General features: G+C 40.7%; 2 protein-coding genes across 2 annotated transcripts in view; both read right to left on the minus strand.

Annotated features, from left to right (window-relative positions):
- Positions 1–20632, minus strand: part of LOC115463707 (zinc finger protein 2-like) — a 255895-nt gene that overhangs the window by 182791 nt on the left and 52472 nt on the right. The gene's annotated exons all lie outside the window — the stretch shown is intronic.
- LOC115463703 (zinc finger protein 208-like) overlaps positions 5691–20632 on the minus strand; it is a 216776-nt gene continuing 201834 nt past the window's right edge. The window contains 1 exon segment of the mRNA XM_030194420.1: positions 5691–7038. Within this exon segment, the coding sequence (XP_030050280.1) occupies positions 5924–7038 (1115 nt within the window). The 3' untranslated portion in view covers positions 5691–5923.

Consider the following 20632-nt stretch of genomic DNA (forward strand, 5'->3'; position numbering starts at 1 on the left):
CTTTGGGAAATTGCAAATATAAGCATAGTACATACAAAAAACCCCCACTGCTGTCACCCTCCTCACAAATACACACACACCGACCCACCCTTGGTGTACATAAATACTGATGACATAGCACTTCAAAGGTAACTCAATTCCACTGGCAGCCACAACAACTCAAGTGCCCCTCCTTTATCATATTATGTAAAACATGCCACTTAGCATAGATCTAGAATTAAAGCACAATGACAAGACCAATATTCAAAGGGGCTGAGTCACATAAAACAAAAGACAACTTCACATAGCATAAAACACAAGCACAGTTACAACCTCTCTCATTTACAGTCTTCTCATCTCTCCCCAACTTGCATTCCTTCCCAACACACACAACTTATAATCTATCCCTATAATGGCCCCTTAAACAGGGCACAGTACGAGAGGCAACGGTATTGGATCCGTTGGGAAACACCAATAATGACGTGATCAAAGCCGAGTTGATATCTAGAGCAAAGTCACTAAGGAAATCTACTGTAGCAGCATTTAATTTTCAAAAGGGTGACTGACAAAATTAGGAAAATGGTTAAAAAGAGGCTAAAAGGATCAGTCACAAAGGTTAGGATTAGAGAATGACACGGGGACTGGGACAGAGCGGGGACAGAGTCCACGAGGATAGGGACAAACTTTGTCCCTGTGTCATTTTCTACTTTGAAGCCTGTTAATGGACCGGACTGTTATTTATGTTTGAATGATGCAGACGATATTTTGATTTTGGGGGAAAAACAAGCAAGCATGCTAGCCACAACTAGCAAAATTTGCATGGGGGATCTGTGCAAGACAGAAGAGCTAAACTGAATCCCGAGATTGTTGATGATTTCTTATTCATCCACAGGTTAAAAAGTCGTAACAGTGCTTCATAGGGCATATTTCTCCCCTCTAGGGCATAATGAATGAGTTGTATTTTGTACCCCTGGACATTTTAACAGGGTGGATTAGGATTCCTTGGGGTAGTGGAAATCAGCTATTGTTGGGGTTGGAAGGTAGAGGGTGGTGGTGAGGAGGGTTATTATAGCTGCTCACTGTTATTATTGTTTTCTATTTGTACACAATTTTTATACACAATAGTTGCACAGCATATTGTTCCTTTTTATACTTTAATAAAAAGATTTAAATATAAAATCATAATTGTTCAAGGCTTCTGTAGATGAGTACAGAGCCCATGGGTACAGAATGGGGATGGAGCGAGGACGGGGACAAACTTATCCCCGTGTCTTTTTAAATCAGACATGAACATTCTTTAAATATACCATTGTGGAAGCCCAGATGTATTCCTCGTATTAACAAAGGTGGAAAGAAAAGGAAACGACAGCCAGCATAGTTAAAATGTAAAGTGAAAGAGGCTATTAGAGCCAAAACAACATCCATCAAAAAATGTAAAAAGGACCCAAATGAAGAAAATATGAAACAGGAAGACAAAGCCATAGTGGAGAGATTAAATGAATTCTTTGCTTCGGTCTTCACCGAGGAAGATTTGGGTGGGATACCGGTGCTGGAAATGGTATTCGAAGCTGCCGAGTCGGAGAAACTTAATGAATTCTCTGTAAACCTGGAGAATGTAATGGGGCAGTTCTACAAACTGAAGAGTAGCAAATCTCCTGGACCGGATGGTATTCATCCCAGAGTACTGATAGAACTGAAAAATGAGCTTGCGGAGCTATTGTTAGAAATATGTAACTTATCCTTAAAATCGAGCGTGGTACTGGAAGATTGGAGGGTGGCCAATGTAACGCCGATTTTTAAAAAAGTTTACACCATTTTACCTGACATTGACATCAGGCTTACCCGTCTGTAATTTCCCGATCACCACTGGAACCCTTTTTAAAAATCGGCGTCACATTGGCCACCCTCTAATCTTTAGGTACTACAGAAGACTTTAATGACAGATTACTAACAGTAGATCAGCAATTTTATTTTTGAGTTCTTTCAGTACCTTTGAATGCATGCCATCCGGTACAGGGATTTACTACTTTTTAATTTGTTTATGTGGCTCAGTATGCCTTCCAGATTCACCAAGATTTCCTTCACTTCCTTTGCATCATCACCCTTGAAAGCCATTTCTGATACAGGTAGATCTCCTACATCTTCTTCTATAAAAACCGAAGCAAATAATTCCTTCAGTTGCTCTGTCCTCCCTGAGTGCCCCTTTTGTTCCTTCATGATCTAACGGTTCCATGGATTCCCTTGAAGGCTTTCTGCTTCTGAGGTACTAGAAGAAATTGTTACTTTGAGTTTTTGCCTCTGCAGCAAGTTTCTCTTCATATTTTCTTTTAGCCTTATCAATGCTTTGCATCTAGTTTGACAGTGTTTGTATTACCTCTTATTTTCTTCATTTGTGTTCTTTTTCATGGCTGTAGTAGCCTTTTTCACTTTATCTTTTAACTATACTTGCTGTGGCTTACTCTTCTTTCCACCTTTGTAAATATGTGGAATGCATCTGGTCTGGGCTTCCAAGATGGCATTTTAAAACAAATGTCCTAACCTTTGCAGCTGATCCTTTTAGCTTCTTTTTAACCATTTTCCTCATTTTATCATAGTCTTCCTTTCGAAAATTAAATGCTGGTACAGTAGGTTTCCTTTGTGGCTTCATTCCAGATAGTAGCTCAATCTTGATAATGTTATGATCACTGTTTCCCAGTGGACCCAACACCATTTCCTCTCATGCTATGCCCTACACTCCACGAAGGACTAGAGCAAAAAAAGAGCTCCACCTCTTGACGGTTTCTGGGCCAGCTGCTCCAAGAAAAAGTCATTTATTACATCTAGGAATTTTCTCTCACTGATGGAACTTATATCCAGTCAATATTGGGGTAAATGAAATCACTGTAATCCAACGGAATAGGTAGAATCTATTATCAACAAAAATATATCTTTCTACCTTATATACAATATGTTTGCAAGCAACTATGGCATCCCCTGGGCAATAAAATTTTCAACAATCCCAAAAAAATGTGGAGAAAAAAAAAGACATCAGGTATTACAGAAACACCTCTTTGTCAAAGGACAAGCCTTTTGTATAATGAGGGAACCATATCAATCATGTGTCTTCAAAAAAAACTCCACAAAACTCTTTTGCCACCTGGCTTAACCATGTGCTCTACAAACATTTGTAAAGGAGACTTAAATAATCCAATTTAAATTTGAAAGGCTTGGAAAGAGTACTTATCTTGGCTGAAGAATTATCCTGCTTTATGAACCCAGCCTCACGTCTACTGTACTCCACACTTCAATAAAGTCCCGACAGGGTCGCCCTGTTTCGCTACGATATAGCTGCTTCAGGGGAATATTTATATTTATGAAAAAATCCAAGCTTGTTGAAAAATTGTTGATTGTTGAAAATTTTATTGCCCAGGGGATGCCATAGTTGCTTGCAAACATATTGTATATAAGGTAGAAAGATATATTTTTGTTGGTAAATGAAATCACCCATTATTAAATGCCAGCTTTCCTAATTTCTGTAAACATTTCTTCGTCTGTCCTTTCTGTTCTGGCGGACATTAGTATGGCCCTACAAGAATACTCCTTCCCTTCACGCATTAAATTTCTATCCATAATGATTCCATGCTGCTATCCGTTTCATGTAGAATGTTTTATTTGACCTAATTCCCTCAAACATAGAGCACAACCCCCCCCCCATCCAATTTGATCCCCTCTATCATTGCGATATAATTTGTACCCTGTCAACACAATGCCCCATTGATTGCCCTCCTTCCACCATGCCTCTAAAATGCCTATATCTACCTCATCATTTAGTGCTATATACTCTAACTCTCCCATCTTATTTTTTAGGCTGTTAGAAGTTGTATACAGGCATTTCAAATTGTGTGTTTTCCTAGCATCTACAAGCTGCTTAGAAGTTGATAGGGATAATTTGCATCCTTTACTCTGTTCTTTGATTAGACACTCCTGGCTTCCTATCACCATTACTAAAACCTCTCTATTGGGACTCCCTAAAGATCCTGTTTCAATAGTATCATTCAAAGATACTCCACACCGAAACATGTGCTCCTGGGCGACTGTTGGCTTTCTCCCACCATTTTAGTTTAAAAGCTGCTCTCTCTCCTCTTTAAAAGTTAGCACCAGAAGCCTGGTTCAATCCCAGTTCACCATCCTTTTCAGTACAGTCTCCCCCTTTCAGAGAATGTTGCCCAGTTCCTAACAAATCTAAATCCTTTCATCCCTGCACCATCTTCTCAAGCACACATTAGGACTTCGGAGCTCTGCCTGCCTCTTGAGTCCTGTGCATGGAATGGGAAGCATTTCTGAAAATGCTACCCTGGAGAATCTGGATTTCAGCTTTTTTCCTAAGAGCTTAAATTTGGTTTCCAGAACCTCCCTCCCACATGTACCAATACAGCTGGCTCCTCCCCATCTAGGAGACATGCGAGGTTCACCACCTTCATACCAGGCAGGCAAGTGACCAGGCAAGCCTCATACCCACCAGCCACCCAGCTATCTACATGTCTAATGATTACAACAGCTGTTCTAACCCTTCCAGCCTGGGCAAAAGTTCTTGAAGTCATATTCACAATGCATCCCCTGGTGGGCAGGTCCTGGCTACAGGAGTACTTCGTACTTCACCAGGGTGAAGCTGTCCTCCTCCAGTGTGGATTTTTTCATGAATGGAAAGTATTTCTGTATCTTTCTGCCACATTTTCTTGGTCTCGGACAATATCTCTTGGAACTTGAGGGTCTTCCCTCTCTCCATGCAATTCACTGAGTAATTGCCTGAGACCGACACCTCTATAATCAATGCAGTTCCTGTGTTCTTCTCTTTTATCACTATATCCAATTTTCTTGCATTTAGCTTTTTATCACTCAGGATAGGGATGTCCCAGGTGATCATAACCTCTTCACTTTCCACAATTATTTTAAAGTTATGATCCCAATGCGTTTTTAGTACACTGTTGTAATGCTTACGTGGATGAGATATGCCACCTAGTTGTGCCTTTCTGTATAAAAATTTTCCACCATCAGTACTTGGCAGTCAGCCACGAGATGAGTAACCATTTCTACAGATGTCTGTTGCATCCCTTTTTTCAATGCTTGCTGTAAACCATCACGTGTGTAATCTGCTGTCCTGGGCTGCAGCTATCAATCACTCATCCTTAGGTTTCAATTAATCTCTCCTTAATCATTTATGTGTTTGGTTTTGATCAACTAATGGTTCCTGGAGTAACATTTTGTATTTCCCGCTGTACTTATGCAGTTGCCACATGTTGTTTTGCCCCTGCTGATCCAATTCTTAAAGAGTATTTTCTCTTCCTTTGCAAATTCTGTTGCTTATTTCCATTTTGGAACCAATAAGTTTCTCACCTATTTCTTCTACTCATTTCAATGCTTGTCCACGTTTCATAATGGAACTGGATTCTAGAAGTTGTGTTTCATATTTCAACACCTTTTGTGCATTGGGATCTGATGATGCCATTAAGTAAGCCTAGAGGTCTATAACTGTAGCTCGATAGATGTAATCTATTTCTATGAGACCAATTCCTCCTTTAGCACTAGGAATGCACAGTATAGGCATACACTGATTCTTATAGGTAATCTCGTGGGAATAGAGTTGTTTTTTTTATTCATACATCTAGTTTTTTAAGGACTTTAAGAGTCAATCTACAATACCAAAGCTTAATGAGAGTACAGGAAGGGTCAGTTGATTAAAGTCAGTATCTTACTCCATGATATTAATACATTCTTCAATATCAGTTTTAGTCTCCTATAATGTTCTTTCCTGATTTTTTTCCTGTCAATGACTACTCATTGATAGTTGTTCCTTCCTCCAAACCTAGATATTTATATACACTTTCCTGTTCAAGTTCCTAATTTTACAGTCAAATCAGAAAGATGTTTCAATTTTACTCAACTTTCCTCTAAGAAAAAAGGCACCTTAGCATGTTTGTGCACATTTTTGTCCAGTGTGGATTCTTGTATGCTTTCTTAGACCAGATTTGCTGTGGAAACAATGATCACATTCAGAACATTTATATGGTTTTTCTCCAGTGTGGATTCTTTCATGAATTCCGAGTTCACCTTTTTGATTGAAGCTTTTATCACATTCAGAACATTTATATGGTTTGCCTCCAGTGTGGATTCTTTCATGAGTTCTGAGGTTACCTTTTTGATTGAAGTTTTTACCACATTCAGAACATTTATATGGTTTTTCTCCAGTGTGGATTCTTTCATGAATTCTGAGTTCACCTTTTTGATTGAAACTTTTACCACATTCAGAACATTTATATGGTTTTTCTCCAATGTGGATTCTTTCATGAATTCTGAGTTCACCTTTTTGATTGAAACTTTTACCACATTCAGAACATTTATGACGTTTTTCTCCAGTGTGGATTCTTTCATGAAGTCTGAGATAAAACTTCTGCCGGAAGCTTTTACCACATTCAAAACATTTATATGGTTTTTCTCCAGTGTGGATTCTTTCATGAATTCTGAGGTTACTTTTTAGATTGAAGCTTTTACCACATTCAGAACATTTATATAGATATTCTCCAGTGTGGAGTCTTTCATGTACTCTGAGGTCACGTTTTTGATTGAAGCTTTTACCACATTCAGAACATTTATATGGTTTTTCTCCAGTGTGGATTCTTTCATGAATTCTGAGGTTACCTTTTTGAATGAAGCTTTTACCACATTCAGAACATTTATATAAGTTTTCTCCAGTGTGGATTCTTTCATGAATTCTGAGTTGATATTTTTGATTGAAGTTTTTACTGCATTGAGAACATTTATATGGTTTGCCTCCAATGTGGATTCTTTCATGAGTTCTGAGGTTACCTTTTTGATTGAAGCTTTTACCACATTCAGAACATATATATGGTTTTTCTCCAGTGTGGATTCTTTCATGAATTCTGAGGTTACCTTTTTGATTGAAGCTTTTATCACATTCAGAACATTTATATGGTTTGCTTTCAGTGTGGATTCTTTCATGAATTCTGAAGTTATTTTTTTGAGTGAAGCTTTTATCACATACTAAACATTGAAACAGATTCACTCCATCGAGGTGCATTTGATGCACTTGCTTCTTGCTAATGCTGATTAATTCATGTCTTCCCAGGTCATATACCTGACTGAAGTTTTTATTATGTACTGAACATTTTGATGGTTCTCTTTCTTTGGGAACTTTTTGACAAATTGTAAGCTTTGATTTATATGCAAATGATTTGTCACACTCTATACACTGGAACGACTTGTCTTGTCTTTGAAATTTTTTTTGTCCTCTCAGGTTTGACTTCCCAGTGAACATTTCCTCACATGTAGTGCTCTGACAAAGTCTCTCTCTGCTGATTCTCTGATTTTGTCTGAGATTTGGGCAGTTGGTGGAATTTCTCTCTTCTTCAGTACATACATTCGATTTTTCTTCTTTTAGGGTATTTTTTTCCATGATAGGTGGTCTTACGCTACTAATACCTCCCACACTGTCAGCTGAAGGATCCAGGTTGTCTCTGAATTGGTCTTTGTGTTTCCATTCCTCACTCTGCTGTCCACTGCACATGCTTATTCTCTTATTGCCAAATCCATCATCTGTTGGATAAAATTGAAAGTACGTACATAAATTATACAGCTATTAAGACATATATAGACAAATATCCCCACAGGATTCCTTAAAGTCATTTGTTTGTAGCCAGGTGTAAGTGAGCAACAGCACACAAATAGACAAAAATAGACCATCCAGAACTCATCTGCTGCTTCTGGACATCATTCTCCCCTCCAGTCTCTGCAGTGATTCCCTTCACTCTGATTATATTCACTAACCAAAAACACTATGTGAAAATTTTGAAATGCCCCACAGCACATAGTAAGGATTTTATTATAAAGGAATTGCTGGCTCACCACTCTTGGTATCAGTATCCTCCTCTCCTCCCTCCAGTTGGTCACTGACAAGAATTTCTTTTATTTTCAGGATCTCTATTGTGGGCTCAGCAGTGTAACTTTGGCTTCCTGTAAGAAGAATGGAGTAAAGTTTCCTACAAAACCTGAAGTTAAGGCATAAGAAAAGCAAAACTTGGCTAAAACTGAGTTGATGGGAACTTTATGACCTCTGAAAATGTAAAGTATCCTGGTGGAAGGAGTTAAGGATCCTAAGAAGTTTTGAAAATGAACCATGTCCTACAATATTAAGGTAATATGCTTAAAAGAACTTGATATTTCACTTTTCAAAATTATCAAAGTGGTTTACAATGATAGTATAAAATATAAACAGGATGAAAAGATCACCATTAAAAAAAATAGGAAAGAACCCAATCACACATCAAACCTAAGGAGAACAAGCACAGATTAATCCTTATCCTATCACAATTCTTATGCAAAACCTTTATGAAAAAAATAGGTCTTTAATCTCCCCTTAAATTGTGTGAAGGACTGTGTAATGAAAACTACTACTGAATATGCCGTTTGTTATAAAATCCCACCTCTCTTAACCCTGGTGCTATTAATGTGGGTCTTCCTCTCTCCCATCTCTAAATCTTCTTGACTGCCAACATGGATACTAATGGTCTCCCTCTCTTTCCTCACCCTGCTGCTTCTTTTCAGGGCCTATCTATCTCTAAACCATTTCTTACACCTCACCCCTCCCCCATCTTCTATCCCATCCTGCCTCAATCCATTCTGCTAATGTCATGTTGAGTCATTCTGCCTTACTCCCACCTTCTACTGCTGTAAGAGTGGTCCTTCAAATATCCTTTCCTTCTGGAGTCACCAATTTGGCCATCTTTCCTCATTATTCCTGTTGAACCCAGTGGGGGCCAACTTTCCTCCAGCCTCTTACAGTAAAACAATCCTGCCTGCCTTATACTGGCAGCACTGTGCAACTCACAGAGAATAAAACTCACAAGCTGCTGAATAGGTGGCAGGAAGGTTTAGCATCTTGAAGCAGCCCTGAGAAAGGCCAGAAATACTGAGAGATACAAGAAGAATTATAAAAACTGATAAAGCATGAGAGACAGTAGATGTTGAAAGAAAATGAAGGGAAAAGCCATATAGATATGGGGAAACGGTGAGGGTGAGTAGGAGAAAGAAATGCAAATCAAATAATGGAAGGAGAAAAGTAGAAATAAAGGAAATAGAACAAATGCATTATCCACACAACAAAAGGTTAGAAGTAGGGACCATGATTAAAACACCTCATTCTCACTGTGCCTGGTCCAGAGAAACTGTCTTTCTTGTAGGATCTGTTTGGATCAGTTCATTTCTAGCTTTAATCCAAACTAGATCACCTGTTTGATGCAATTCCACAAATGTGCTTGTAGTAGCCAGATTTCCTTTTTCCTCAGATCCCTGAGGATCATTACCAAATCCTTCTTGCCAAAATCGGATTAAAATGTCAGGCTTGACACTGTGGGAGCCTGTTATAGGAAAAAAAGACAGTAAGATATGTTTAAAAAACGAAGTTATCACAGGGCCTATAAGTGCTTAGGATTATGCTGTTTTCATAGGCACCTCCACTGGTACAGAACAAAATAAATAAGTAAATAAAAATACTGCTGTATTGATCATCAGAAATGTATTCTAACAATAACCTGATCATTTTAATATTGAGGTGGCCAACTCTTTTTCTCAAGAGCTACAAACAGCTCTATTGTGGATACTGCTACTCCAGAAACATAATGGACATCTCTGCTATCAGGAGTTCTTTTTTTTTTTTTGACACACTGACTGTTCTTCATCTAGTTATCATAGATTAGAAATCGGATTCTGTCCAACACCACCAACTGGAAATCTGGTAAATCATATTGATTCTATGAGAAGAATGAGAGAGATCTTCAGCTTTCACTGAAGAGTACTAAACCCCCCCCCCCCCCCCCCCAAATTCAAAACGGTTTCCTGCCCAGATAAACCCCACTGAATAACCCAGCAAATTGTAGTCAGTGGCACTTAACCAGTTACTGCCGCTAAATATCACTGCTAACCGGCTATTTCCTAACTGGTTATATTAGGGGCAGACCGAGGACAGGGCACTTACATAGCTAGTTAGCAGCAATTTTCAGTCCACTAACTGATTAAGTAACCAGATAAATTTAGGACAACAAAAAGGCTGACTTCACTTTATGCACTAAATTTAACCAGACACTGGTCTGGTTTAACAAGTGGAAACATAGAACAGGAGGTTAGGAAAGATAAATTACCATCTGATTTTTTAAGAATTGCAGAACAAGATCCACCCGACAATACAAGAATAAACAAGGGACGCAAGCAGGGCAAGAAACGTTAATGGAGATTTATAATTTATCCTCAAAACAGTTAAATAATGATCAACTTGAAGTACTCCGCTTAGGTTTATCGTTTGTACCATCTAATCAACATGATCCATTCAATACTAGGTTGGATTTAATGAGATTCTTTAGGAAAATGCGAGTTAAATTGTTTTTTGAGGATCAACAGGATTATGAACAACATTCCCGTCAATTTTCTGACAAAATATAGAAATCCCTCGAAATGGTATCCCCCAGGGTCATGTGACCCAATTATCTCGACATTTCAACAATTACTACTACTATTTAGCATTTCTATAGCGCTACAAGGCATACGCAGCGCTGCACAAACATAGAAGAAAGACAGTCCCTGCTCAAAGAGCTTACAATCTAATAATTAATATTAAAGGAGTTGGAGGAGCTAGAGCAAGATCGATGTATAAAAGTAACACATAATATGTCTATGAAACAAAGGAAAGCATTAAACCAATTGATTAACGACCCCACCCTAATTATTAGTAGAGTGGATAAAGGGGGTGGGGTAGTGGTGATGGATAAAACAATGTATCATGCAGAAGCTATTAAACAATTAGGAGATTCCAGATATTATAAACAACTATCAGGGGATCCAGGAGATAAACACAAGGAACAAGTGGCAGTTTTAATAACTCAAGCCCTTGCAGTCTCTATAATTACTCCAAAAGAAGCACAGTATTTATATAGAGAACATGCTAGGACAGCTATTATATACTTCATTCCTAAAATTCACAAATCACTTACACAACCGCCGGGACGTCCAATAGTTTCTGGAATAGGCTCATTATTTGAGCCTTTGTCTCAATATGTGAATTATCATTTACAAGAGTTTGTTCCTCAGATAAAATCATATACAAGAGATTCAACACATTTGATAGATATATTGAATCAGATAGAGATTCCCTCTAATTCATCAATAATTTTAGCGTCCTTGGATGTTAATGCTCTTTATACTAATATACCCCGGGAAGGGGCCAAAGACGTAATAATTAAATATCTGGAAAATACATCTTTAACTGCACCTCATCAACAATTGATTAAAGATATGTCCACATTGATCATTGATAACAACACATTTAGGTACGAAAATAGGTTCTATCTACAAATAAAGGGCGTGGCTATGGGGGCTACTGTAGCCCCCACCATAGCCTGTTTATATATGGCAGAGTATGAAGAGATGTATATATATCTGTCTCCGTATATAAAATATATCCTTTGTTGGAAACGGTTTATTGATGACGTCTTGTTGATTTGGACGGGAACAAACCAGCAATTGACGGAATTTTTAGAATATATCTATCAATGTGATCCTAATATCACGTTTAATATGGAAAGAAATATGCAGACAATAAATTTCTTGGATATATCTATATACATAGAGGAGAATGCATTTCATACATTGTTATATAGGAAACTGATAAAACTCATTGTTGCATTTCAGTAGTTATCATCCGAGAAAATTAAGAGAAAGTATACCTATGGGACAATTCCTTAGGGTGAAGAGATTATGCTCAGAACAAAAAATTTTCAAGTGCATGCAGATATTATGAAACAACGATTTTCACAGAGGAATTACCCAAAAAAAGTGATCAAAAGGGCATACAAAAGAGCTCAAAATGCTAATAGACATTGGTTGTTACATAGACAAACAAAATCAAAAGAAAATCAATCCCTTACTCTATTCATACAATGCAGTTGCGTAAAGCGATCTCACGTTATTGGAATATTGTACAAATTCACCCTGCTTTTAGTGAACAGCCTATTTTTGCATATCGCAGGAATAAGAACTTGGGAGAATTGATGTCAGTTACCAAAAATACTAAAAATGGATACCCTTTGGTAGGATTTAAACAGTGTCATAATTGCTGTTATTGTAAACAGGCTCTGGAAGGAGATAAAATTTATAATCAAATGATGAAAATTTTTTTTCATTTGAAACATTCAGGAGATTGTAATTCAGCAGGAGTGGTATATGTAATTGTATGCCCATGCAAGCAGTGGTACGTGGGTCAGACAAAGAGAAAGGTTAAAATTAGAATAGGGGAACATTTGAGCAACATCAGGAGAGGAAATGTTGAAGCACCGTTAGTAAAACATTGGTTAGATAAGAAACATACATTAGATGATTTAAGATTTTCTACCCTAATAAAAATAGAAATGGGGATTAGAGGAGGAGATATGAGTCAGAAATTGTTAGTTACTGAACAAAGAATTGTATTTACTTGGAAAACATTTTTCCCGCATGGGTTGAATCAGGGTGTTGAATGGACCGAAGTAGTTTAACTACAGGCAACAGTAATTTACTTAATGGACCGATTAGTCACAGCTGCTTTGAATGACTTGTAAAAAAGTTTTAAAGGGGACATAGAGTATTCATTAGCATACGCATTTGTTTGCTTCTGTTTGACTGGATGTGTGCGGGATGAATCCATTGAATGGATCTCCTATCTGACAGACAGTGTCAAGAGAAGTCGGATGTAAAATCTGCTTATTGTAAGTATTTTGAAAATTATAAAAATTAGTAAGTTAAATTTAGAGATACGAGATTTATGGTGTAATAATATATTCACAGCCATTGCAGTTGCCTTATACACAATGGATGAACTAGAATGATATATCGCTGTGCTTATGCGATGAATAGACAGCTCCTGAGGACGCCGTTGGTGAAACACAGCACTGTGTAGAGCTGCAAGAAAGGAATTGTTTGTACAAAGAATCTATGGACAAAAAATTAAAACACTAAGAGGGTGTGTTGTGAACTTTGGAAGATCTTGAACACAACTGAAATGGACTATAAAAGTGTGAATTTTAAATAATGATGGAATAATTGTGTTAATAAAGAGTAATTTGATAAGATTTAAAATCTAAAAGAATATCTATTCCTATAAAGTTTTATACTGGTCTGAATATCGACAGGTGCCCTTTTATAAAATTTCAAATGGTTGCTTTCTAAATGAAAATCTAAGGTTAACCAGTTCCCCAAATGAGGCTTGACATAGGCAAATGCTCGATCATGAGTTTATAGCAAGCATAAATGTGAGGAAACCAACTGAAAGACTGCTGGGCTGAATGTAAAGATGTACAAGGAAGATATGACTTCAGATGTGCTACCAAATAATGCAGTGACCCATTATACAGAGCCCTACAAACTAAGCATAAGTGTAATAAGTGTAAAGACCTCAAAACTGCTGAAATATAATCCTGTATGACATTTAAAATTGAATGCAAGCACTTGCAAAGTGATACCCAAAGGAAGGAGTAATCCAAACTATAACTACATGATGCCACCTTAGGAGTCACCACCTAGGAAAAGGATCGAGGAGTCAATAATACATTGAAACTCTCTGTTCAGCGTGCATAAGCGGCCAAGAAAACAAATAGAATGGTTATGAATTATTAGGAAAGGAATGGAGAACAAAACAAAGAATAACATAATGCCTCTATATAGCTCCTCAGTACGGCTCCTCAAATATTGTGTACAATTCTGGTCACTACGTCTCAAAAAAAAAAAAAAGATACAGCTGAATTAGAAAAGATACAGAAAACTGCAACCAAAATGATAAAAGGGGATGGAATGACTCCCCTAGGGGGAAAGATTTAAAAAGTTAGGGCAGTTTAGAGAAGAGACGGCTGAGGGGAGATATGATATAGGTCTATAAAATATGAGTGAAGTGGACTGGGCAGTCGTGAATTGTTTGTGTATACTTTCCAAACTAAAGGAGGAGGAGAGAGTTGGTGGCCAGAGATATGCCGAGCCACACTAACCTGCCCCTCCATCAGCGGAGGAGCCTCATGATGAACACCATGGTTGATGTTACTGAGGAGCAATGACGGATCTTGTGTCTGGTTTTGACTTGCTGGAGGTGTGTGGAAATCTTTTTTTGAACAATTTTTTCAGACAATAAACACAGCTAGTTTGTTGCCTCTGCTTGACTGGACTACTAAAGTATCCTGGTGGTTTGTGTTGGGTCTGTGTGCTTTCTGGGAACTGCAAGAGAGAAAGCCAAGAGGCCACATCATCTCATAATAGAGGAATCACTGGAGGCTAAACAAGTAAAATTCCCAGAGAAAAGGAAATACACCATGGAAATGGGCATAGGCGCCGACTCCGTGGGTGATGTGGGTGTTCCAGCACCTCCAATATTTTGAAACCTGCCCTCCTTGCTTTCCTGCAGCCCAGCCAGTGCTTAAAACTCATTTTACCTGACTGAACAGAAGTGAAAGAAGCAGAGCAGAGCAGGCTCACCTTCAGCCTTCTCCTTCTCTCTCGGCGTCCTGCCCTCATTTCCTGTTTACACAAGGGCGGGACGCTGAGAGGGAAGGAGAAGGCTGAAGGCGAGCCTGCTCTACTTCTTTCACTCCCCTTCAGTCAGGTAAAATGAGTTTTAAGAGCTGGCTGGGCAGCAGGAAGGCAAGGAGGGCTGTTGAGGGAGAAGAGGTCGGGCGGGGGGGGGTTGGAACTGGAACTCGGGGTGCAGGTGGAGCTTGGGGCATCTCTGGACATGGAGGACACTGCTCGTATTAAAAAAAAGAAAACTTTAAGGAAAAAACAATTGTAAGTATGAGATTCAAATTGACTATTTTTCATTTATCAAAGTAATAGATTTTAAACTAACAGGAGGTAGAAAAAAGTTTAATTTGTGTCGTCTTCTTATTTCGTGAAAAAATGTGTCTTTGAAAGTGAGACAGTGTCCTAAGGGCTCATGTTTAGGGTTATTTTTTTTCTTTTCAGTTAATGGCCATGGTTCTAAACCTCTGTCTCCTTGTTTGAGTTGTATATTAACTCAGATATGATTATTATTTGTCTTAATGTTTATAATAAATTTCTCCTGCCTTGTCTTCATTACATATTGCTGTACTTTCCATGAACTCCTGCCTATACCCCTCAAACAGGCTGCAGCACTGAGTCTTTCCCGATTAAATGGTGCCAGGGGCGTAGCCATGGGTGGGCCTGGACGGGCCCAGGCCCAGCCACTTTTGCTCCAGGCCCGCCCAGCCTCTTCTGCCCACTCTCCCCGTCCGCGTGGTCTGCTCACTTTTACTGCCCTGAAGTGCCGTTCTCCCTCCAGCACCAGCGATTCCCATAGCCAGCCTTCTGCCAGCGCGCATCGTCGGGGCCTCTTCTCAGGCATGTCCCGCCTACTCTGCAACTTCCTGCGTCCCACCTTTGCGAAAAACAGGAAGTTCCAGAGTAGGCAGGACGCGCCTGAGAAGAGGCTCTGACGACACGCGCTGGCAGAAGGCTGGCTATGGGAATCGCTGGTGATGGAGGGAGAACGGCGCTTCAGGTCAGTAAAAATGACCAGAACTGACCTGGTGCAGTGCAGGGGGCGGTCGTGGGGGGGGGGGGGGGGGGGGGGGGGGGGGGGGTAGCAGGTGGAGAGGAAATGCAGCGGCGGTGGCAGGCGGGGGGTGGTGGTAGCAGGTGGAGAGGAAATGTGAGGCCTGTGCCCACCCAGTCCACCTCCAGGCCCATCTAAAAATTAAACTCTGGCTATGCTACTGAATGGTGCTCTGTTTTATCTCTGGTTGCTGTTACAAATGTTTAAAAAGGTCAAATGTCGTTTGAACCTTAAAATGCTGTGACACATAACTGATGAGAAATCAAAGGAGATTGTGCAATGGCAAGAAAAACTTTTTGTTCTCGGCTTTAAAATTTTAATTGAAATGCTAAAGAAGAGTTTATGGTTCTTGTAGCCAGAGAATGTAGAAAAATCACTTTGCATTTTGAAAAGAAGTAGCCTGTTCAGAAGTTTGGGCAGACATTAACAAGGATCTGGGCAGAGTTAGTGTCTTTGTGCTGCACTATTAATAGGAGTGGTATAAGCCTTATTCGTTTACTATTGGAATCAGCTGCTCCTGAGCTTTGTGTTGTAGACTATACATCGTATTCTGAGCATAATTTGAAGAATGGTGGTTGCACCAGGAAACTATCCATAAATAGTAAAATATGCACAGTGTTTCCTTTGAAACACAATCTCAAATGAGAAAAGGATGAAATGCAGAATAAAAAGCACAGAATTTATTGCTCCTCACAGAGCCTCAGAGCTGCTTTATGTCTTGGAACATGGTATGTGGAGAAAGTGCCCTGCAAAATCAGACAGGATTCTGTATAAATGTGTGGTATGGTTAACTCTTCACCTGTAACTCTCTACAAGGAGTTTGCTATATATAATTAGTTCGTGAGTGTCCCTTTAATTGTGGAAAAAGCTCCACTTAAATTATATTACAAACAGTTGAAACCTCAAATCTCCAAACAGGAAAAATACAAAAGTATTTATACTATCCTTGTTGTATCAGGAGTAAGTTAATATCACTGGTTTCTTGAGAAGGACAAAGAGAAAAAAACCCCAGAAGCAAAAAAAACTCACAATTGGTGAGAAAAAGCAAATGAGGTGAAAAACTCTCTTACCTTAAAAGAGAGAGTTAGAGTATTTCAATAGAGTTTGTTTTTCTCCTATTGAGTATTAGAGTAACTCTTCACCTGTGCCACACTGCAGTGAACACAGAATGATGGATACATCTTCTAGATTGTAAGCTCTTTGAGCAGGGACTGTCTTTTTGTGTATGGTGTACAGCGCTGCATATGCCTTGTAGTGCTATAGAAATTATAAGTAGTAGTAGTATGGAGGGGAGGGGAGGGCGGAGAGTTGCTGGATATGGATGGGGGAGAGGGCAGGGGAGAGAGGAGAGTTGCTGGACATGAAAGGATGGAGGGGAGGGGAGGGCAGGGGAGAGAGGAGAGTTGCTGGACATGGATGCAGGGGAGGGCAGGGGAGAGATGAGAGTTGCTGTACATGGATGCATGGGAGGGCAGGAGAAATGCTGGGCATGGAGGAGAGGAAAGACAGGAAGGAGATGCACATGGAGGGGAGAGGAGAAATGCTGGACATGGATGGAGGGAAGGGAGGACAGGAGGAAATGCACATGGATGGAGGGAAGGGAGGATAGGAGGAAATGCACATGGATGGCGGGGAGAGAGGAGAAATGCTGGACATGGATGGAGGGGAGGGAAGACAGGAGGAGATGCACATGGATGGAGGGGAGAGAGGAGAAATGCTGGACATGGATGAAGGGGAGGGAAGAGAGGAAGTGAGATGAACATGGATGTAGGGGCGGAGAGAGAGGAAAAATGGTGGACATGGATGGAGGAGAGGGAAGAGAGAGGAAGGAGTTGCATATGGATGGAGGGGAGTGAAGAAAGAGGAAGGAGATGCATACTGACAGAGATAAGGGAAAGGGAAAAGAGGAGGAAACCTGCACATGGATGGGGAAAATAGATGCTGGATGGAAAGAGGGAAGAGAGGGGGCAGATGCTGGAAGGAAAGGGGGAAGAGAGAGGGGGCAGATGCTGGATGGAAAGGGGGGGGGGGGGGGGAGTTCAAGATCGAGGAAAGAAGAAACAAGAGACTGGGACCAATACAATTAGAAACAGTAAACGGCCAGACCACAAAGGTAGGAAAAAATGATTTTTTAGTTTAGGATAAAGTAGTGTGGTAGCTGTGTTAATAAATACAGAAAATGGAAGTTAGGTGATATCTTTACTGGACTAATTTTAATACATTTTTGACTAATGTTTGGAGACCAAACCCTCCTTTCTCATATCAAAACAGAATACTGTTAACAACAGTGTACTGTCCTGACCTGAGGAAAGAGGTTTTGGACTCTGAAAGCTAACTGAAAAAATGTATTTAATTCAATAAAATAATATTATCATATTTTCCATTTTTTGTTTTATTTGTATTTGTTAACCTATAGTATAGTGATTGAAATATGTCAGTTTTTGAAATTTGCATCTCTTTATATTTGCACAGTACAGGGGGCCTGAGGGGTGGGACTGTTTAGGGAAGAAGTCCTGGTGCAGGTTGCAGGCAGCCTATAAGTAGCGCTGCCACTGCCCAGGTGAAGACTGCACCCCCTATCATTTTGAAAAGTTGGCTCCTATGGAAATGGGAAGTCCAAATGGAGCCCAGACACAACTCCTGAAATCAGAAAGTAAAAAGTGCCGTGCTACATAGTGGTGCCCCAGGAAGAATTTATTTGGAGATTTTTATGACCGATGATAAAAACAGAGTCCAACAAAAGCTGACATTGAAGATGTTATACTTGCTGTCAAGCCGGGACTTTTGAGGTCTTTTCCTCAAAGTTAAGTAGATTGGTATTATCAATACACAATTCTTTCAGCTTGTTTAGGTGTTACACGCATAGAGATGAAAAGGAAGCCATTTTCTCTAGGGCTGCACGTTAATCACAATTAACACTGCAATTAATGAATTAATTATTAATCACAATTAATAAAAGTGTGCTGCCCGCCTTCTCCCTCCCTCCCATCCTCCGTGTATGGTCTGGCATCTCTCCCTCCCCTCCTGGGCCTGCCAGCGGCTCCCTCTCAAACACCCCCCCCCTCCCCCAACCTGGTATACATTTGAAAAGCAAGTCTTTGGCCCTGCAGCAGCTGTAATCAAAGGCTGCCTGTGGCCTGAACTGTGCCTTTTCCCATCCTGCCCCTTCTGACACAACTTCTTGTTTTTAGAAGAGCGTGACAGGTCAGACGGAAAGGCTCGGTGCAGGCCACAGGCAGCCTTTTGAGTACAGCTGCTGCTGCAAGGCCAAAGACTTGCTTTTCAAAAAAGTACTTTGGGGGGGAACCATGACAAGGGATCTGAGGGACAGGTCCGGGAGAGGAGGGAGAAGTGCAATTACCACAACTCAGGGGCGTAGCCAGACTTTGGCGGGGGGGGGGGGGGGGGGGGGGGGGGTCCAGAGCCTGAGGTGAGGGGGCACATTTTAGCCCCCCCCCACCGGTGCCACCGACCCCCCCCCCCTCCCGCCATTGCTACCCCCCCACCATTGCTAACACCCCCCACCAACTTTGACCCCCCCATTGCCGACGAACCCCCCCCCCCCGCCTACCTTTGCTGGCGGGGGACCCCAACCCCCGCCAACCGAGCCGAGGTCCTCTTCTTCCCAATCCCGCGCAAGGCTTCGTTCTAGTCTGACGTCCTGCATGTTGTACGTGCAGGACGTCAGACTAGAATGAAGCCTTGCGCGGGATTGGGAAGAAGAGGACCTCGGCTGGCGGGGGTTGGGGTCCCCCGCCAGCAAAGGTGGGCAGCGGTTGGGGGGGGGGGGGTCATTGGCAGGGGGTCTAGGGGCAAATCTACAGGGGCCGAGGCCCCCGTGGCCCCATACTGGCTACGCCCCTGCCATAACTACATAAGTATTGCTATACTGGGAAAGACCAAAGGTCCATCAAGCCCAGCACCCTGTTTCCAACAGTGGCCAATCCAGGTCACAAATACCTGGCAAGATCCCCAAAAAAGTACAAAACATTTTATACTGCTTATCCCAGAAATAGTGGATTTTCCCCAAGTCCATTTAATAATGGTCTATGGACTTTTCCTTTAGGAAGCCGTCCAAACCTTTTTAAAACTCTGCTAAGCTAACCGCCTTTACCACATTCTCTGGCAACACATTCCAGAGTTTAATTACACGTTGAGTGAAGAAATATTTTCTCCGATTCATTTACATAAGTACATAAGTAATGCCACATGGGGAAAAGACCAAGGGTCCATTGAGCCCAGCATCCTGTCCACGACAGCGGCCAATCCAGGCCAAGGGCACCTGGCAAGCTTCCCAAACGTACAAACATTCTATACGTTATTCCTGGAATTGTGGATTTTTCCCAAGTCCATTTAGTAGCAGTTTATGGACTTGTCCTTTAGGAAACCGTCAAACCCCTTTTTAAACTCTGCTAAGCTAACCGCCTTCACCACGTTCTCCGGCAACGAATTCCAGAGTTTAATTATGCGTTGGGTGTAGAAAACTTCTCTGATTTGTTTTAAATTTACTACATTGTAGTTTCATCGCATGCCCCCTAGTCCTAGTATTTTTGGAAAGCCTGAACAGACGCTTCACATCCACATGTTCCACTCCACTCATTATTTTATAGACCTCTGTCATGTCTCCCCTCAGCCGCCTCTTCTCCAAGCTGAAAAGCCCTAGCCTCCTTAGTCTTTCTTCATAGGCAAGTTGTCCCATCCCCGTTATCATTTTAGTCGCCCTTCGTTGCACCTTTTCCAATTCCATTATATATCTTTCTTGAGATGCGGCGACCAGAATTGAACACAATACTCAAGGTGCGGTCGCACCATGGAGCGATACAATGGCATTATAACATCCTCACACCTGTTTTCCATACCTTTCCTAATAGTACCCAACATTCTATTCGCTTTCCTAGCCACAGCTGCACACTGAGCAGAAGGTTTCAGTGTATTATCAACGACGACACCCAGATCCCTTTCTTGGTCCGTAACTCCTAACGTGGAACCTTGCATGACGTAGCTATAATTCGGGTTCTT

This window comes from Microcaecilia unicolor, chromosome 2, assembly GCF_901765095.1.
Source record: "Microcaecilia unicolor chromosome 2, aMicUni1.1, whole genome shotgun sequence".
NCBI classification, from domain to species: domain Eukaryota; kingdom Metazoa; phylum Chordata; class Amphibia; order Gymnophiona; family Siphonopidae; genus Microcaecilia; species Microcaecilia unicolor.